Genomic DNA, 20,372 nt, shown 5'->3' on the forward strand with positions numbered 1-20,372 from the left:
GCATAAGTTATGTGTGAATGTTGGGAAGAGTAAGGTGATGAAGTGTTCACGTGATGGAGTGGGCATGGCGTTAGATATGACAGGTGCTGGAAGAAGTTGAAAAGCTTTAGGTACTTGGGTTTTGATGTGGCTGTAGATTCAGATTCAGTTTCAGATTCAGATATACCTTATTGTCATTCTTGTACACGTGTATAGAGAACAAAATGTCGATACATCTGACCCGCACAGTTTCCTTGAATGTACAGATATAAATAAAATGTTGTATTGAGTTGGAGTACTGAAGTACTAATAGTATACTAGATAATTATGGCTATGTATAGTATTATACAGTAGTGCAAAGAGTGCAAGGGTAGCAGCTAACCAGATGTGCAAAATGGGCAGTCAGGTAAACAAGTCACTGTACAGTAACAATAACACTGGAGTACAATATTGCAGAGGAGAACAGATGTGCAAAGGAGTGGCTAGGTATAAGAGAACTGCCAGTAGTTCAAAAAACAAAAAACAAACAGATGTACAGATTAGCAGCTGTGTAGGCTTACTATGTGTGTGATTGACCATTTAACAATCTAATGGCCAGGGGGACAAAGCTGTTGCAGAACCTGGTGGTCCTGCACTGCACACTGCAGTACCTCTTCCCAGAGGCTAGCAGAGTGAACAGTCCATGATGGGGGTGAGAGGGGTCCCTAATGATGTTCTTGGCTCGGGATAGGCAGCGCTTCTGGCCAATGTCCTGAATGGAGGGGAGAGAAGTCCCGATGATTTTCTCTGCTGTCCTCATCAGGAAGCAAGTTTTTGGTTATTCTGAGGAAAGTGATGAGCAACAATAGTATAGATGTTAAGAGGGGACCGGATGAGAGTGTGAATGTGCCAACTGTGTTATATAGATGGTGTACGATTATTTTGTATTTTGTACGGGAAAATACAACAGTTTTTACGGGCATGCTATATAGAGACTTGGAGCCTGAACGCAGATTTGAGAACAAAATTAAATGTTTTTGAGATGAAGTGTTTGAGGAGTATGTTAGGAGTGACAAGGTTGGATAGATTAATAAATTAAATTGTGAGAGAAGGAAGTGGAGTAGTAGTGGAACTGAGCAAGCGTGTGGATAAGAGAGTACTCGGTTGGTTTGGACATATGGAGAGGATGGATGAGGAGCGAATGTTGAAGAGGATCTACAGAGCAGAAGTCAATGGAAGGAGACCAAGAGAAAGGCCGCGATTGACGTGGATGGATGGTGGTATGAGTGCACTGCAGGAAAGACGTCTAAATATAATGGAAGTTAGAGCTCTTGTTGGTGATAGGAATGAGTGGAGAGGTATTGCAAAAGGATAGTGGGATGTTTGGACATGTTCAAAGGGATGGGCAGGGCACCTGTATGATGCGGCAGGGGTAAACCAGTGAAAGCTGTCGGGCCCTGCTTTTGAACAAAAGAGTGTGTTGTGTCACCCTGACCCGAATGACACGGCCGCTTTCTTGTGTCCTGTTTCATCTGGAGGGACGAAAGCATGACCAACATGGGTGACAAGGTGCTTAACTTGTTTGGGCACTTGGGTTGGCCACGGTCCCCCTCAAAAAATTGTGTATGTTTTTGGCTTCTTTTTCCCTTTTTTATTTTCTTTGTTTTTGTGTGTGTTTGTCTTGCTGTCGGTCACCCCTCTCGAGGGATATGACCATGGTAGGTAGATAGATAGATAGATAGATAGATAGATAGATAGATAGATAGATAGATAGATAGATAGATAGATAGATAGATAGATAGATAGATAGATAGATAGATAGATAGATAGATAGATAGATAGATAGATAGATAGATAGATAGATAGATAGATAGATAGATAGATAGATGGATAGATAGATAGATAGATAGATAGATAGATAGATAGATAGATAGATAGATAGATAGATAGATAGATAGATAGATAGATAGATAGATAGATAGATAGATAGATAGATAGATAGATAGATAGATAGATAGTATTGTATTCCTTCGTTAGCTAACGAATTATGTCACTTTTCAGTTAATTTAGCTAACAGAAACATTTGGGACTATTAACGTAACCAAGTGGGTAATAAAAAACAGACATACTGTATAGTATTAACAAGTATATGTAATTAAGACAGTCTACCAGCAGGTGGCAGTGTGTTATCTTCCTGATCCCATTGACCCTCTTGTGCCCGCCTACCCCCATGAAAGCGGGCTTCGATTTGTGCGGCTCCTTGTCAATCTGCCTTCTTCTCCGCCCTACAACGCCACAGTCCAAACATCATTATGTGGACGCTCAAAACATGTGAGGAGGTCACTTCGACGACGACAAACTCATATTTCCCCGAAATACGCAATGTCGCCTTAAAACGTGTTCTTCGGCTGCCTTTTTGCTAGCTAACAGGTAGCAAAGTGGAGCAAGACGAAGGAAAAGGAGAGCTACAATGAAGTTCGCCCAGTTTTTGCTGAAAAATGGCTCCGCGGCCAGAATGCCCAAACAAGTGGAGAGGTTCTCCAAGTTCTCGCCTTCGCCCTTGTCCATGAAGCAATTTCTCGACTTTGGTGAGTTTTCCTTGGCGGAGGTACTTGCGACCTCTCAAGGGCAGCTGCCGTGCTTCTTGTCATTACAGGATTCTTAGGGGCGCTTGAAAGCCTTGAAAATGTTTGAATTTCAAGATTGTGTTTTGAAGGATTGAAAGTGCTTGGATTTGGGATGAAGTGCTTGTTAATGTTTGAAACTGTGGCAATGTTTTGCAACAAGTCTGCTTAAGAGTAAGGCTGACACTGCTCTCTGGTGGCTTTGTTATGCCATTGCATTTCTTCTTCCCTCCTGATTGACAGCATCTGACATTGGTCTGTATGGCAGTGTCTTGTGAAGTGTCATTGCCCCCTAGAGACAGGTGCATGCTACACCCAAACAGGGCATTATGAAATGTGTATTAAAGCAGGGATTTTATATATATTTGCGATTTACTCAAGATCTAAAAATCTGATGCCTTGATAAATGCTCACACATGAATAAAAATCACATATTGCTCTCGATCAGCAGGGTTATTGGCATGGCTGACGCCGCTATCGGTGTGTGTGTGGGTGTGTGCGTGCCTGAATGGATGAGTGTGAGGCACACTGTAAAGCGCTTTACATATGTAAATTGCAAATACAGTGGAACCTCGGTTCTCGACCATAATCCGTTCCAGAACCCTGTTCGAAAACCGATTTGTTCAATCACCAAAATCGTTTTTTCCTATTAAAAGTAATGTAAAATCGTTTTAATCCGTTCCAACACCCTGAATGTTTACCATGAACGTAAACATGAAGCTAACCCAGGCTAATCGTACGTTCTCGTTAGCGTAATCTTCCGTACGAAAGATTACGCTAACATGAACGTGTACAAATAATAAAAAAAAAAGGTTTATGAATAGGATTTCTTACCTTTGTGGTGGACGGTGGGGAGAGAAAAATCATAAAGTTTTTCAACCTCTTCCAAAACTTGCGGCAGTTGCTTGCTTATAGCGCTAACTTCCTTAGCCGCATCACTCGATTCCACAGCCTCCTTATTCTTTACTATTGTACTGATAGTAGATTTAGCCATGCTGTATTCACTAGCAAGATCGGAAATTTGTACACCTCTTTCATTTTTAGCTATTATGTCTTTCTTAAAGGCAATAGTTGTGCGAACAACTTGTCTTTTTTCACCTGTCCTGCTTGCACCGACCTTCTTCGGAGGCATAATTAGGGGCTAAAACACCCGTACGCCGCTCAGCATCGCACCCTAGCGTACTGGCGTTGGAACTCTGATATTTTGACCGAACAGCGAAGCAAGAATTTCTCAATTTTTGGTCGAACACCGATTTGTCCGAACTGAGAGGCGTTCGAAAACCGAGGTTCCACTGTATATTTGTGGAATGCTAGATGACTCACATCAGATTTTTTCTTTTAATGATACCGGAAACATTGGCTTTTAAAGTCCTTAAAAAGTGCTTGAGTTTGTCCATAAAAGAGTATTGGAACCCTGTGTCAACAAGGATGACAAGAGCTTTGTGTACATTTGTGCTAGTTTGATATGCAATTCACAGATCCAACAGCGAGCGCTAAGCCACGCCCACCACAATTACGGTTTCCATGTATCACAAGCGGAGCAAATATGGCGAGGGACTTGTTGAGTCGATTATTCCTGATGGCAGAGCCGTATCATATCTTCGGGATGATGCAAACTAATCGTAAAAGTCACTCGCATCTAATGATATAAAAAAAGCAACGTTTATATTTGAGGCTGTCTTAGCAGAGAACTTTATAAGTTCATAATCTATGACAGGACAAACACATTCCGGAAATGTTGAAGGTGTGTCCAGACAACAGCCTGTCAATCACCGGCGTTGCGAGATTGGCCTTTCAAGACTAAATTCTCTGACAGTGAACTTAAGTCTCAAGCGATCTACATTTCAAGTGCCCTAGACACGTCGAACCGTTTTGATACAAAACACTAAACAAGCGTGTGGATCACATGTGCATTGTTTGTCGTACAAAGATGGCCGACCTACTTTGGCAGCCACGGGCTGTCGTCTGCCTCGTGTTCTGATTGGCTTAAAACAAGCGCTTTCAGATGTATGAATTGTACCTAATACATCCTAGAAGATCTTTGAAAATCCTATTTTAACCAATCATGGAAGAGGTCCATCATCAGGATACTCCCAGTTGGATTACTTAACTTTTCTTGTTGGACTTTCAGGTTCTTCTGATGCGTGTGAGAAGACCTCCTTTATGTTCCTGAGGCAGGAGCTTCCTGTCAGGTTGGCTAACATCATGAAGGAAATCGACTTCCTCCCTGACAAACTTCTTGGCACTCCTTCGCTGAAGCTCCTCACCAGTTGGTAAGATTCTCATTTGTCCCCTTTGAACCTCTCCTGTAAAGTACTCGTGTAATGTATCATCGAAATGAAAACATGTTAAATTTTCTGACGACACTAGAGCTTACATTTAAGGGACTTGCTGACAGAAACGACCGTAGAACTTAACAAAATAAAGGAATTGCTTAACAAAAACAGACCCTCGATAAATGTCTCTAAAATAAAGGTTATGGTATTTGGAAAATTCAAAAAGGACGTTGAAATATGAATGGATAGGTACTGTTCAAATGGAAAAAGTTAACGTTTCTTCGTGTGATAATTAGCCAGAAACCCCAAATGAAAAGCATACAATCCAAATGAGCAAAGCAGATTGAAGTGATAAGTAGATGCAGATTTGTGTTGGCCCCAAAAACCTTCATATAATGTACAGTTGATATATTTTGTCTTATTTTGTATTTGTCATTTTCTGGTTCTTTTTTTTTCATTTTAATCATCCTGCAACAAATATCACATCACAAAATGAACAAATCTCCAGAATAGAAAAAGTGATATTTAAGTTAGTGCAGCAGTGGTCTGAACTCTCTCTCAACCTCTTTTCATTGCTTCTCCTTAATTGTCCTGCTTTAAGTGTGTGGCGTTCATATTTAAGCATTTAACCAATCACATTCCAGCCATTATTTGTTCCGCCGGCGTTCACAAAAATATCCTGAGGGCCATGTCCCTTAACATCAGAATTAGAGAAAGTTGTTGGTTTAGTCAGTCAGATTTGGAGTAAGTGTCTGAGAGCATCCTGGAGGGCTTTGAGAAATGTCACCGGTTTTCCCAACCATGATTGGGGCTGTAATCCACCAAAGCAATCGCACCATTTGCTGTTAAACCCGAAGAGAACAAGTTGCAAAAAATACTGGTTCAATTGCGTTTTTCACAAACAGAAAAAGCTTTAGTTTGCCACTTTTAGCCTAGAGCTAAGATCTTGAGCCCGTACCTGACCCAAAGTTTTTCTCGGGCCGAAACTATCAATCATTATGTTCAGGTCAGGCTGGGTTGCTCTCTTCTTACTTTTTTTCTTTATCCAGCTGTCATTTTTCTTCTTTGTCTCTGTTTATACAGTCTTGTTTAACTTGGATTATGTTACAAAAGACAGGCTTTACATGTGACAGAGCACGGAGCCCTTTGTGTTATCTAATTTTCTGTTGTGGGTAAGGTTTTGGTTTCTTGTTTTAATTTTGAATACACCTTCCCTGCAAGGAAAACAATAGATTAGGGGGAGGTACTTAAAAGCCTCAGCTTCAACCTACTGTCTTTGGAGTTTTATTATTGTATTGTATTTTCTGCAAATAATTGTTTCCTTTTGTTAAGTAATGATTGATAGTGTGTCATATTTAGTGCCTCCGAGTGGTACAAAAAAAACCTTCAGTTAAAAAAACAACATTGATTTGAACAGGGATAAAATGGATAAACTACTATACAAATGTTAGGTTTTATAAATGTGCATATGTCGATAGATGTGAATTTCTTTGAGATAGCGGAATCCATACCTAGTAGTCACCGTCATGTTTGTGTGGCATCTTGCTGCTACGCTGTGCTCATTCGGCACTGGTTTTCCTCCAGGCTTTTTTTAGGTCGTCAGATGTGACGGAAATAAAGTGAGGGTCATTCTCTGGCCAGACCCAGAAAGAGTCTCTTGCATTGTTCACCTTTCACCTACTTCTTTGCAAGACTCACTGACTGAGCTGCATGTTTTACTTTTGATTTTGCTTTTGCTAGGTACTCGCAGAGTTTGTTGGAGCTGGTTGACTTTTTAGAGCAAGATCCGGACGATAAGGACGTCCTGACAAAGTAAGACCTTTACTCCACCGACATGTGCACACAAAGTCCGCTTTGTTGTTATTCAGACTGCCACCCGTTTAGTACGATATTCTTTTTAGATCACACTGCAATCAATCGTGGCCAGGAATTCAATCACCTTTTTTGTTTGTCTCTCAATTCCACAAAATGTAAAGAAAATCGATGACACGATTGACTTATGTTTCAAGAACCGATACCAGGTATTATATCAGTTCTTACCTAGCTCCCCTACTTGCCTTTTTTCCTTTCTGGTCCCTAGAATCAGAAATAAACACATTAATTCACCTTTTTGTACCGATTTTATAAAAATCCCTCGACTGGGGACTGGGATTGGCAAGCACTGATACCAGGTTTCAGTATCAGGTTGATACCTGGCTCCTTCTCCCCTGTCATTTTTTCCTTCTGATCCATAGGATCACAAATTAAAACATGAATTAACCTTACCCTATATTCCCTAAATTGGGACTAGAGATGGGGAAATGCCAATACAATTGGTCATGTTTTGAGGTATAGGTACTCATAGTGGTTATTGACACTGGGGCACTTGTGGGTAGAGACTATGACATGTTTTCATGCCAATAATTTCCCTACTCTTGAGTAGTTGTGTACCCATACCTGGTTCTGATACCAGTGGTATGTAAAATTCCCTTCCCTCTGCACCGATACCAGGTATTATATAAGCTGATACTTGGCCATAACCACCCCAGCCCTTTCTCCCCCTTCTGAACTCTAGAATTAGAAATAAACACATTCATCTACTTTGTGTGTTAAAGATCCTCAATTTGGATTGGGAAAAGGCAAATACTGATACCACAGTGTTCTCGTTTGCCCGCGTCCCTGCGTCCCAGACGCATCATTTTTGCTGGGGACGCATTGTGTCAAATCAACGTGCTTCCCCGGGACGCAACTTTTTTGACACCAAATTGTCATTTTTACCCGATTACTTTTTTTTTAACAAAGATTTACCGCACTCCAAACCTTTCGTCAGGCAGATCCGCCATTGTTGTTTTGGTCTTGTGCCGATCTCGGCAAACGAGATCTCGTTGCTTCCGTAAAAACAGTTGGTATTAGGTGCAAATCAACAAAAAATTGGTAATTTCTTCAGTGTCTGTAATAAGTCGAAACATAACACAGAAAGCGGTAACAACGGCAATAATTCCGGCACGAAAAAACGCGGAGAAATTCTTCAGAAGACCGCGAAGGCAAGGAAAACACGTGTTTTGAAGCGAACAATTCGACGAAAGATAAACAAAAGAATACTCCTAGCAAGAAAAGGCCATTTCTGCCAAAATGGTCTCAATTATATTCCTGGTTACGCTATGAAGAGGATGATAATGGAGGCTACATGTTCTGTGATGCGTGCACCCAGCGTGACAAAAAAACTGGATTGCATGAATCATTTCGCAATACGAACTTTCAGAAAAGCACATTGGATCGGCACAACGACAATGAAAACCACAAATTAGCTATGGTATCTACCGTTGCTGCAATTGGACCTTGAGAAGGCATTACAAGTGTGGTGGGACAGCAAACCACAAAGAATATATGATCTGAAAAATCTGAAGTGATAACTGCTTTGTATTACCAATTAAGTGTGATGATTAAAACTGAATATTTATATATTTATATGTTTGTCGCCGATTTACAATTTCAACCTCGATAACACTTAATTTTGGGGACCCATAGATCTCTGTTGGGACCCATAGATTTTTGTACATGCGAGTTTCCGGGACCCATCACTTTTCAGAGGTAAAATGAACACTGTACCAGCTATCTGTATCAAGCTGTTACGTGTTTAGTACAAAATATTTTATTTGTAAACTAATAAAAAAATGTACCGTTTGTTTAATCTGATATTAACAAAAAGTGCTTTGTTTGTATATTTTTTGGCAATTTTATGTATAAAAAATGAATTTACTGGTGGATACTGATTCTTGTATCGGTTTGTAAAAAGAGGTATTATAATTAATTGGAATACATGGATCTTTTGAACAGATTTTGGAAAGAAACTGGATATTCATGAAAAGTACAATGGATATTGGTTAGGGTATTTATTATACCTGCCAACTCTACTGCTATAAGCCCTTTAAAAACTGCATATAGCTTTTTGGAAAAAAAAGAAATCTACCGCCTTTTAAGATCTTTACTCGAGACTGTTACTTAAGTCTACGGTTGCTTTATTTGAAACTGAGACTAAGCCCTTGTGCGTGGACAAAGCGCGTAAAGGATAACATTCGATTTCTGTTGGGGTAAAAGTTTGCCACTTGTGGTTTTCAACAAGCACACGTAGTTCAATGTTGTGGAGACGGAATGTGTCTCACAAGTAAAAAAGTGTGCCATCAAATCTACTGCTTATTAATGTCAAAAGGTTGCCATGTATGTAGTATTGGTATCAGCAGTTCTGAGTAATACTATTGGGGAAGAAAGAAACAGCAAACAACATAATTTGCCATATTTTCTCTACATAATTGTAGAATATTTGAATTTTTGGGGCTGAAAATGAATGCATTTCCCTCAGCTTCACGCAAACCCTGGTCCAGATCCGCAACCGTCACAACAACGTGGTGCCTACCATGGCCGAAGGTGTTCTGGAGTACAAGGAGGCTTTCGGTGTGGACCCGGTCACCAATCAAAACGTGCAATACTTCCTGGATCGCTTCTACATGAGCCGCATCTCTATACGCATGCTCATCAACCAGCACAGTCAGTAGAGTAAACAAATGGCCGTATAATATACAATAGCGTATTGTTATCATACAAGGCTGCAGACTATTTGGGGCCCTATCCTGGACACAGAACAAATTTTTTTCGTGTTCTATTTGTTTTTACATAGATCATTTTTATCAACTTGGTTTTGAAGCGCTTACTATAGTATTTTTTTTTAGCATTACTGTAGTATTTTCTTAACTAGGAGATGTAACAGTAGTGTAGTCTGTACAGCCCTTTAGGAATTATTGTGATTGAGGGCTACACAGATAAACATGACTTGACTACTATTTAAGTATTTTTCATTATAGTTGAATATTTCTTCTCAGAATGAAAGCAAAAAAATATTAGGTACCTTTTTTAAGCGCTAAATATGATATATACTGTTGTCATGCGATCGTTTTCTCTTGGCCACCCATGTGATTTATCTAATCCGGATACGGTCCGGTGTCCTCAGCGCTGATCTTCCACGGCAGCGTCAACCCGGCTCACCCAAAGCATATCGGCAGCATCGATCCGACGTGCCACGTTGTGGACCTCGTAAAAGGTAAGCTGCCGTAGACGGGTCAACGACCGCATAAGTCTTCATTTTTTTCTAAACGTAAAGCGAAGTTGATGATGAACACAATAAGTCTATTTATTAAACATACAACTATTTTAATAGTCGTTTAATAAAAAAACAAAAAATGTTAATTTCATTATGTGACAAATGATAATGAACACAAGGAGAATGGGTACAGCGAAAAATTTATATTTTTTATTGTGCATACCGTCTCTAAAACCAGTCGGTCCAATGCTCCGTCAGTAGAGATGAACAATATAATCTCATTAGAACAGTTGACAAAACAAATGTTACGTTTGTTTTTCAGACTACATGCTTTGAATTTCGACAGGTTTAGCAGGCGCATAATGGCCAGGCTCTCTTCTGTAGCCAAATGTACATGACTTCGTTTGGTTTAGCTGTCTGATGATCACTGAGCTACTGTCAGGTTAGGCAAGTGGTTTTTTTAATCGGCCATATTCGAGCTAAAATGTTCCCGGATAAGCATGTGGAGAAGTTTCCCGTGGGTGAAGGGAAAGCATCTTTTGGTGCTTTCATGGTTCGAGAGCGTGTTTTTAACATGATAGCTTTTAGAAAAAGATTTGCCCATACGTAATGTAGGTTCCTCCAGCTGTTTAGCCAATCAGAATGCAGCAAGGGTTCAATGTTGTGTATTTTTTATCAGCCATTTGAAAAGGTGGAGTTTCATTACTAGATTTACATTCTTGTCCTTTTTTTCACAAAGACGCCTACGAGACATCAAAAATGCTGTGCGAGCAGTATTACCTCACGTCGCCTGATATGGAAGTCACACAAGTGAATGGTAAGTCAAAAATATCATCCTTAAAAAAATAATACTCATATCGTATGCGCTTTGGACAGCCAAGAGGCCAGAGCAGCCGCTCCACATCGTTTATGTGCCGTCACATCTTTACCATATGCTCTTTGAGCTCTTCAAGGTAGATGATCATTCTGCGTATTAGTTTTGCATCTGCTAAGCCTTTTCTCATTCAGAACGCCATGCGAGCCACGGTGGAGACGCACGAGACCAGCCCGACACTGCCCGCCATCAAAGTGCGCGTCTCGTTGGGCGAAGAGGACCTCACCATCAAGGTGGACCGGTGCACACACGAGGTCCATCGGATACCTTTGTTATACGCAGCTTTATTTTAAGATGTCCGACCGAGGAGGCGGAGTTCCCCTCAGGAAGATCGAGCGCCTCTTCAGCTACATGTACTCCACGGCGCCCAGCCCCGTCCACGTGGACAACTCCCGAAACGCACCCCTGGTAAGACATTAAAGGGACAGTTTGTGTATAGTGAAGCACGTTTTAGTGGTACAAACAAATCCAGGCTGACAAATTAACTGAAAATAGTGAAAATGGGAGGTGAATTATGGTTATAAATGAACCTTGTCTTTGGTTACACAACTGTATAAACATTTACATCGTTTGTATTTCTGCCTGCGCAGGTTACATAAACCACAATACTTTAAAAGAGGTTTTTATTGTTAAATTGCCGGGCTTAAGCTCCTACCTCTGAATTATACAAGCAAAATTACTTGAACTAGCACATAATTGTGCCATTTTCTCAAATTTGTTTGTTTGTGAAATATATTTTACATAGTCTAGCACCTCAAGGATGCTGGCATATTTTTAATTTTTGATGTTGAAGGTTGCAATTTACACCCTGAAATTACTTTAGTAGAAACAAGTTTTAAGAAGTGCCCATTGTTTTTAATTCTGAGCTATTTTACATATAGATGTAAATAGTATTTTACTGTGAGCTGAAACATCTTTCGGTGGCACTACAAATACTGTATAGACAGAATGGTAAAATAATGCACTAACCCTACTATCCTCCATGTGACTTACAGGCAGGGTTTGGCTACGGGCTTCCCATCTCTCGCCTCTATGCTAAATATTTCCAAGGAGATCTGCAGCTGTACTCCATGGAGGGCTATGGCACTTCAGCTGTCATTTACTTAAAGGTGACACACACTGTCAAATGTCCAAAAATAACCACCCGCCTCTGTGCCCTTTTGTGAGCTATGCCTGTTCAACACATAGTAATTGTGTGAAGGGTCGAGTGCAGGCTGTGACCCTTGGCCGGCTTCAGAACACATCAAAATATATACTGTATAGGTCTGACCCAACTGTTGGGCTTTTTTATACAGTTACAGCATATAATAATGCCCAGATTTGAATATGGGTGCTTACGCTTAAACATCAGACAACCCACAGTACAGTTGACATACAAAAAGCCATTAGAACATTTAAGTTTGGTTTTCAATACTATTGCTTTATCAGCTGCCTACATTTGTAGCTTACTCCACAAGTCAAATCACAAAATCTGTGTTAATGGTTTATTTGAATAGTGTAATTTTACATCTGAAGTAATTCAATTGGGCGCTACCAGTACAAAAATCAGAATTTTTAGCAGTGAACATCATATCAGACCTCTAGGCTGGGCCTATTAAAGCACAATATTGTTTTGAACTCTGAATAGACATACCTGTATGTTGGTCCACTATGTCCCCTGTGCGTCAATAATGGTGCAGTTCAATTTGTTTACGTACTTACAAGTAGGAGTATTGGGTTTCTGTCTTAGGCAGGAGTGTGCAATTATTGAGTCATCCTGGTGACAAATCCGAATCTATTAGTTTCATTAAATTGGTTTTGATCTCTGTTTTTAGACACTAAATTTTATTTTTAGTTCAGAAGTATTTTTGTTGAGGACAAAGTTGGGCAACATTGTTTTGTTTTTTTTACTTGGGCCACATGCAGCTCTCAACGAAAATGGTCAAAGGGACTATTAACCCATCAAAATGCAGTCTGATGTTTCTGGCACTATTTCTAGATCCTTTTCTTATGTCATCTGAACCCCTGGTGGTCTGGTGTGGGCGCTTTAACTGCGTGGATAGTCTGTCAAATGCTCTACATTGTAAAGTGAAGGTACTCACTCCGATTTCAGGCCTTGTCTTCCGAGTCGGTGGAGCGTCTCCCCGTGTTCAACAAGTCGGCCCTGCGCCACTACCAGGCCAGCAGCGAGGCCGACGACTGGTGCTTGCCCAGTAAGGAGCCCAAAAAACTGGGAAGGAGTGACACCATTCACTAGCACACAGAAATCAAGATTTTAGTAGGTCTTGGGTGTGTAAATTCAAAACCTACTTAAGTTTGTGCACTTTAAACATACTTAGGATCAAAATTACCCAAATTGATATTTTTAGCTCGTTAGTAGCAAAAAGATTTTGGGATGTTTAAAAAAAAAAGGACTTAAGATTTTTTAATTTATTCATGACATACAGAGTTAAATAATAATTATGATTTTTTTTTAAGCATTTTAGCCTGTAAAAGGGGGAGTTTATAAATAAATGATCCAGGATATTTTGGGAAGTAGTAAAATCTAGCATCTTTATTTGGGGGGTTAAAGTAATAGCCAATTGTTTCTGTTTGCAAAGAAAAGTATTTGTAATGGGGGTTAATTGTATAATGCAAACCAACTTCCTTAATTACCATAATTTCCAGACTGGAAACACACAAGCTGCATGTGCACAGTGAAAATAACTCTTTTACAATCGATTCAATGTAACGTTAATGTGCTGCCAGCACGATTACGTATGCATTTCTCATGGTCAAAGCGTGGCCGTTAAGAAAAATGTGAATATTAGCTACATGAGACACAGGGTGGAATTTGTGTGACAAAAATTACAGTATTCAGAATAAACAGAGAAACAGTGAGTTTTTTTTTACTGATTACATTTGACAAGACATTGTATATTTTAGTGTCTGTCAACCGACACTCATGTACACTTATGCGTCAAACATGCTTTTTAAAAAGCAAACACTTTCCCTACTTTTAGGTAAACACGATTAGTTTGTGTGTTTTTCATGAATTTGGATTGCAAAAGATTACCCACAAACAAAGCAAAACAAAGCAAATAAGTCGAGGGACCTCGTTTTGAACCGTTTTTTTGAGTGTCGCTAGCAGAAGTACAGCTCTGGTACAAATGCTGTTATCAAAGAAGCAGATCATCACACTGCTTACATATATTTTCACGTGTCTGTGAAAACAAAAAAATATACCACTGGATTATTTTAGACGTCTTTGAATGTGAGCTTGTAACACATTTGTGTTCACTGTCAGTTTTTAAACAATATTGAAGAAAAATGTATTTGTTCGTCATGAATGTTGGCGATTAGGCTTTGTACAGTTTTCAGGCGAATATGATTTGCTTAGGAATGGATGCTAAACTCTCAAAAAAATCATTGCAGTTATTTCAGATTCAGATTCAGATCTACTTTATTGTCATTCTAGTACACGTGTATACAGAACGAAATGTCGATGCATCTGACCCCCACAGTTTCCTTGAATGTACAGATATAATAATGTTGTATTGTATTTTGGCTACGTATAGTATTTTACCATAGTGCCGATAGTGCTAGAAGAGTAGCTAACCAGATGTGCAAAATGGGCTGTCAGGTTACCAAGTCAGGTACACAGTAACATTAACACATGCCGGCAGTTGTCAATGTTTAAAGCATAATTTTGTGTCCTTTGGGCAAATTCTCCCACAAACTGCTTTAGACAAGATAACAAACATTAAACTACGTGCGTATGTGTCTTTGCCGTCTCCTCGTTTTTTCCTACCTGCAAGTGAAGCTTGACTCAAGGCGACACCTTCCGGTCAGGTCTGTCACAAACAAAGAAATACTTGCATAGAATTCCAAACTTTAAATTCCAACAGGAATGCTCTTACAAAAGTGTTGTATTAAGTGCCTTTTTCGACCACTACATGTAATGTGTACTGAAACTGAGAGTGATAAAAAGCATAAGAAAGAATATAAACTATGGAGATTTAAAGTGACACTTTTTTTTTTTTTGCTCCGACTTTTTTAAGTTTATGGATACCCGTAGTGGCATTCTTCAAAACACTCAGACCAAGTTTATATATTTAATTACTATTTTTTGCTTATTATTTGAATTCATATTGGTTTCATTCAATTAAGTTTCTACACCACTAGGAGGTGCTAACTACTACATAGAGCCCTTTTAAGCCATGGAGCTCTTTTGTGATGCCTTCATGGCTCCCTGAAACGTTTTCAGAAATTTTTGAAAATAAAAAAACATGGACAATATATAATTTTATTTTAAAACTGTCTAAATATTCAGAATAAATATTAAATTACTTATAGGGTATAATCCCCTTTTTTGTTTCTATGTAAAAAAAAATTCTATAAAGCTTTAAATTTGTTGGTCCGTTTTGTCTATTTCTTCATTTTGGGTTGCAGACCCCAACTTGAAGCAATAAACACGGAAGTAAATTTGGTTACAAAGTAACACAACGTTTGTGGTTATATCACAAACATGTGCATTCGTTCCAGTTAAATTTAATTCATGTAGCAAAAAAATGTTTTCTGTAAAAGAAGTAGCGACTTTTGCACCCGAGTACAGACTTGCTTGCAGTTGTAGAAATCGCCAGTAAGGGTTGCATTTTTTTCCCTGTGCTGTACTGAATGTCGAATCAGATTTATTTCTCTTATTAATTTTATGAGATCTACAAATGTAACAAGATTATTTATATAATCAGTGGTATGAGTTGCTTTTTAAAAAGAATAATAATAATTCTATCAGCATACATGCCAACCTTTTGACATGAGAAAGCGGTCGATTGATTTTATTGCATATTATTTTGATGTGCGAAACACAATCAGTCTTCGATAGATTATTTATTATAAAACGTGATTGTCTAAAACCGGAAGCGGCAAACTTTTACCAAAACGATTGATTAACACCCCAAGTCTGGCTTCAAACAAAAGCAGCTCTAGACTAAAATACTACTCACGAGGGAAGAGTCTGTCGTTTAAATTTGAAAAAGCGGTAGAGTTAGAAAAAGAAATCAGGCGTTTTTTAGAGGAGAAGGTGTCAAACGTGTAAAACGGTAGTATGTCTCAGTGTATACATTTACTTCCCACCTGGAATCATGCTGAAAATTCAGTAGAGTACCCCCTCCGGAGTCAGCAACAAGTAGTTCTTCATCCTCGTCGGCAAAGGGAGCTCAGCTACTCCCGTTTGGCACGGGGGCCGCACACTGCCCCTTGTGGCACATCTGCTTAAGTGCAGCAAACTACGGGGGCGGTTTGCGCAAACCGCAAACAAGGAGTCGTAGAATTCTTCGTGTCGCTGCCATTAAACAGAAACATCAAAGACACGAAAACTTGATTAGATAGAGGGTTTGAGTAGGACTGGGCCATAAAACAATAATTATTGCGAGTAGAGGTAAGAACTAGGCCGAGCTTCTCTCACTGCACAGCATGCACTTACTTTTACTCAAGTCATTATTTGGATGACTACTTTTTACTACTACTTGGGTCAAATTATTCTGAAGTAACACACTTCGGCGCTAAAGTCCACAATTGATTTGATGCCGGAAGTAAACCCTAGAGTGCACCTCAGTGTTCAACTGCAGCTTCAAGTTTACTCCAGGCCGGGTCCCTCAAATCAAGTTAATCAACCGGGTTGGTTCAGGCTTTTGTACTCGCGAGTCGCGTCACTCTGGATTTTGAGGCCCGACCTTACCTGTAATCGTGTTATAATTTTGCCACGACAAATAACACAATTGCTCAATAAAAGTTGCTAATTTGAAGTGTAATTACACCACCCGATCACCAAGGAAATGGGGGCCCTAATGCAATGAAAATGCAAATTCCAGACCAACATTGAAGAGACCAGACAATCATTTGGCGAAAATGGAGATAGCTCGCCTCACACAGAGTAAAAGGGAACTAACCACAACACGGTCAAAATGAGCAAAAAAAAGACTCCGAGGATAACACCGGCAATAACCGCTAAACGAGTCAAAGACAGGAGAGGCCTTTCTTCTTCAGTTGTCCGAAGGTATTTTGGCTACATCGAGTCCGATGAAAAAAACATAGCGGGTGCGTCTATTGCAAAATATGCTGACAAGGTTTCGCCACCGAAATTATACAACAGCTCGTTTCCATCGTTTAATACGATATCACCCGCTAGAATATAAGGAATTCAACACCAAGGGAATGGGAGCAGATGCAACAAACGCTCGTTTTCCATCAGCGTGCAATTTCCTTTTGTCTATTTTGTCAACATTGCACTACACGTATTGCACATAGAAGCTTTTATATGTTTGTTGCTGAGTGTAAATTAAAACTTGTTTTTTGGTTCTTTAATTTCGGGGGATGGCAGGTCACCTCAGGTTATGTGCGAAGGTCCGCGTTTTGATCCATCATTTTGTTCACTTTTCATTTTGTTTAATGTTCTTCATTTGTGAAATGCTGTGTAGTCTTATGTCACCATGCGCCTTTGTTCTGACATTAAAGATTGGTTAAAACAGCATCTGGTTTGGTCAACTTTCACTCAAACTTAAGATGTGATAATTATCGATATCGACTGCGAACATTTTATATCGTGATCATTTTTGTTATATCGCCCAGGCCTAGGTTTGAGTCCTACCTTGTAGCAGTCATCCGGAACAGCAGTTCTCCATTTCCCGGTCCGCTTTAGATGTTCGTACGAGTTGACCATGATCTCGATGACTTTTGGGTAATTGTGGCAGGACTGCAGTACCTGCAACGGACTGAGGGTTAATTGAGGTTCTTCAAGGGTCCCTCTTAGATTAACTTTATCTCTGTACTGTACCTTATGAAACTGGGGTGGGTAGATCCTAGGCGCATTGTAGTTCAACAAGAGCCGGTAGCAGTCCTCATGTGACGCCGTGTGCCTTACGTCAGTCACTTTGAGGAGATACTGGATGGGAGAGCAGCCGTTGGTATCCATGGCTCGCGCATCTGCCCCGGCTTCCAACAACATCCCCATCATGGTGTGATCGCAGTTCCAGGCGGCCTTGTGAAGCGCCGTTTTATGGTCCTCTTCTTGAAGGTTGACATCTGTAGAAGAAAACAGTAGAATGAAGCAGAAGTTGCTTGAGCGGTCGTGTTCCTCCCAAACCTGCTTGGTGGTCCAGCAGGATGCGGCAGACCAGGTGGTGGTCCTGGCTGTAGGTCTGCTCTTTGGTGTCAAAAGCCCAGAAGGAAGCCATCATCAGGGGGGTCTCGTGGGAAGCATTGACGGAATCCACAGAGGCCCCGTGGGTTAGATAGAGCTCCGCCAGTTCTGGAATCCCAAATCTGGCTGCAGTGTGGAGAGGCGTTTCTGCCTCGGTATTGTGACCAGCGAGGCTTACTTCTGCGCCTACATGACAAAAATTCCTTCCTATGATGGTAGTTTAGTACACAGGAAGACAAACCCATTATCAAATTCAGTACTTAAAAAGAGGAGATATTACTTTGGTATTACACTTGAAGTTTGTATTTGTAAATTAATATCCCATATTTGTTTGTAAATTATATGTTTTGCCTGTATTTTCTACGTTCTATTGTTGTATCAAAATTGTGCACGTCAGGAGTCGTCCAAACTACAGCCTGCGAGATGATGCTGAGAGAAGCACATTTCACACGGGGGCAGATTTATTTTCCTTAACAATTTAACTAAGTGTACTCCATCTAAAACGGCCGAATTAGTGCTGTTGGCGTCTGTGGGAAGCCTTCTTCTGAAGTTCTTTAGCTTTCTACTATTGGCCATCTTCTCCCCGCATAATCGCGGGCCGACTTCTCCCATGGGCGCGCCAAGGAAGCCCCCTGGGCTTCACCATCTCGTAGACGAGCGTCCCTAAGTCTGGGGTACTCAAAACAACGCCTGCGTCAACAACGTCTGGATGTGCTGATTATCTTATCAGCAGTATGTCCTGTTCTGTAAACAACATCCTCCACCAGCCTGCCCTGACCTTTTACTGTTCATTGAATAAAGGCACAGTCAGTAAATATCTATTGCATTTATTGTAATTTGTAGTCAATCGTATAAAATCCTTTATAGTCAAATGTTTAAAATCCTCCACTAGTATAATTCACTAATTATGTCCCCTGGTAGTCAGCTCGTGAAACGATTTTCTATGCGCAAGTGTGCACAATCAGAGATTGACTTCTAAAAAGAGAGGTCCAAAATGTTCAACTCTAATAATATCTAAAAATTGTCAAAGTAAATAACACGACTACAACGTATTTTGGGGGTTTAAACGAGTCATCTCCAAATGGCCACTTAAGGAAACGCCTAAACTTACTTGTAGAAAAATAGTTTTTCAGATTGTGATCAAATCAGAGAAGGTTGCAGGTAAGACTTTAGGCTACTGTCTCAGCTGTTTTCCAGCTAAGATGGCCATGCTACACTCACCTGCAGGCATTTAACAGCAAAAGCACAAAACCTACTATGTCTGCGTGTTCCAACCCGGATAACTCAATGTTCGTAGTACTTGCAGTGGGGACAAAACGTTGAGTGCGTTCCCTTTCAAAAGAGACTAAAAGCGTTTCCAAGAGGAGCATCAAAGGAGTTAAAATAGAAGTCTTTGTCCCTCTGAGTACCTCTAGAAAATGTTTTCATTGTGCTGACGGTCAGGCTTCAAAACAGATCCCTTACCTTTGAGAATGAGCAGCTTGGCACATTCGGCCGATTCCTCGGTGATGCAATAGTGCAACGGCGCGTGTCCGCTTAATGAGAAGCTGTTGACTTTGGCGCCGTAAGTCAAGAGGAGGTCCACGCAGCGGGCGTCCGAAAGCTCGCAAGCTACGTGCAGCGCCGTTTTCCCGTTGGGCATCCGGTGGACGGACGCGCCTTCCTGGAGGAGAGCCCGGGCCGTCTCCGCCGCCTTGTACATCACGCAAACGTGAAGACCCGTCGCCCAAGACTTCTCCAGATTGTAACCTGGCAGCCAATAGCCTGGTGCAATTCACACCAAGGAACTCAACATTTTAAGCCGGTGGGGGTTTTCGACGTGTCCTACGCATCACCAGTGTCCCTGCGTCTGACCTTCAATTTTAATGTAGTTTTCAAGCTAAAAAAAAATCCTGGAATTTTGGGTGAAGTGCTTAATAATGCTTGAAATTGTGGCCATTGCCATGTTTATTGGCAGTCTGACTCTTTAGACCACGAAATAAATGAAGACTTTTTTTAAGTGTGAAAATGACGGCGCTGCTCCGGTAGCTCGTCATTACGGCGCTGTCGTGTGAAGCGTCGCCGCCCCTACTGGTCGCACCCAAGAGGAAATATTTAGAAAACGTCTCTTTTGGCTAAGTCTACAGGGAAGGGCCAGCCCTTTCAGCTCCCAAACAGCTCCTAAGATTTATTTGTTTTATTAATCATACATTATAGGCGCTGCCGCGAGCGGCAGCCTTTCCGGCAGCTCCGTGTTATTTTGCACTTTTTGTGATTTATTGTTTTAAGTGTCTGCTTCTATCTTCGGTGTTTTTCGTCCCGCTTGACAACTACACTTTAGATTACTTCTTATCCTGTCGTCATGGGTTTTAACGCACAAAAATGCGTTTATTGGAGGAATAAACTCCTCACCCTCAAGAATTCTCGT

At 40.5% G+C, this 20,372-nt stretch overlaps 2 protein-coding genes across 3 annotated transcripts; one reads left to right on the forward strand and one right to left on the reverse strand.

Moving 5' to 3' along the window:
• Window positions 1-2,199: 2,199 nt before the first annotated feature.
• Window positions 2,200-17,294, forward strand: pdk4 (pyruvate dehydrogenase kinase, isozyme 4). The gene is made up of 12 exons (XM_088329560.1): window positions 2,200-2,289; window positions 2,382-2,546; window positions 4,714-4,855; window positions 6,599-6,670; window positions 9,198-9,382; window positions 9,843-9,932; window positions 10,672-10,749; window positions 10,809-10,885; window positions 10,941-11,039; window positions 11,101-11,214; window positions 11,802-11,915; window positions 12,899-17,294. Exons 2-12 carry the CDS (start codon window positions 2,429-2,431, stop codon window positions 13,040-13,042), a joined length of 1,233 nt encoding a protein of 410 aa, XP_088185686.1. The 5' UTR covers window positions 2,200-2,289; window positions 2,382-2,428; the 3' UTR covers window positions 13,043-17,294.
• Window positions 10,154-20,020, reverse strand: asb4 (ankyrin repeat and SOCS box containing 4). Of its 2 annotated transcripts, XR_015849817.1 has the most exons (8): window positions 19,430-20,020; window positions 17,909-18,151; window positions 17,600-17,847; window positions 17,414-17,527; window positions 15,901-16,108; window positions 14,576-14,618; window positions 12,888-13,038; window positions 10,154-11,211 (listed from the first exon to the last, which is right to left on the reverse strand). XR_015849817.1 is itself a non-coding variant. In XM_088329561.1 (6 exons), exons 1-5 carry the CDS (start codon window positions 19,665-19,667, stop codon window positions 15,920-15,922), a joined length of 1,032 nt encoding a protein of 343 aa, XP_088185687.1. In that variant the 5' UTR covers window positions 19,668-20,020; the 3' UTR covers window positions 14,277-14,618; window positions 15,901-15,919. The 2 variants fall into 2 exon arrangements, 1 of the variants encoding a protein (XP_088185687.1); XM_088329561.1 differs by lacking the exons at window positions 10,154-11,211; window positions 12,888-13,038 and having other exon boundaries at window positions 14,277-14,618.
• Between the last annotated feature and the right edge of the window lie 352 nt (window positions 20,021-20,372).

Source organism: Urocampus carinirostris, chromosome 2, assembly GCF_059441175.1.
Source record: "Urocampus carinirostris isolate Australia breed hairy pipefish chromosome 2, RoL_Ucar_1.0, whole genome shotgun sequence".
Classification (NCBI taxonomy): Eukaryota; Metazoa; Chordata; class Actinopteri; order Syngnathiformes; family Syngnathidae; genus Urocampus; species Urocampus carinirostris.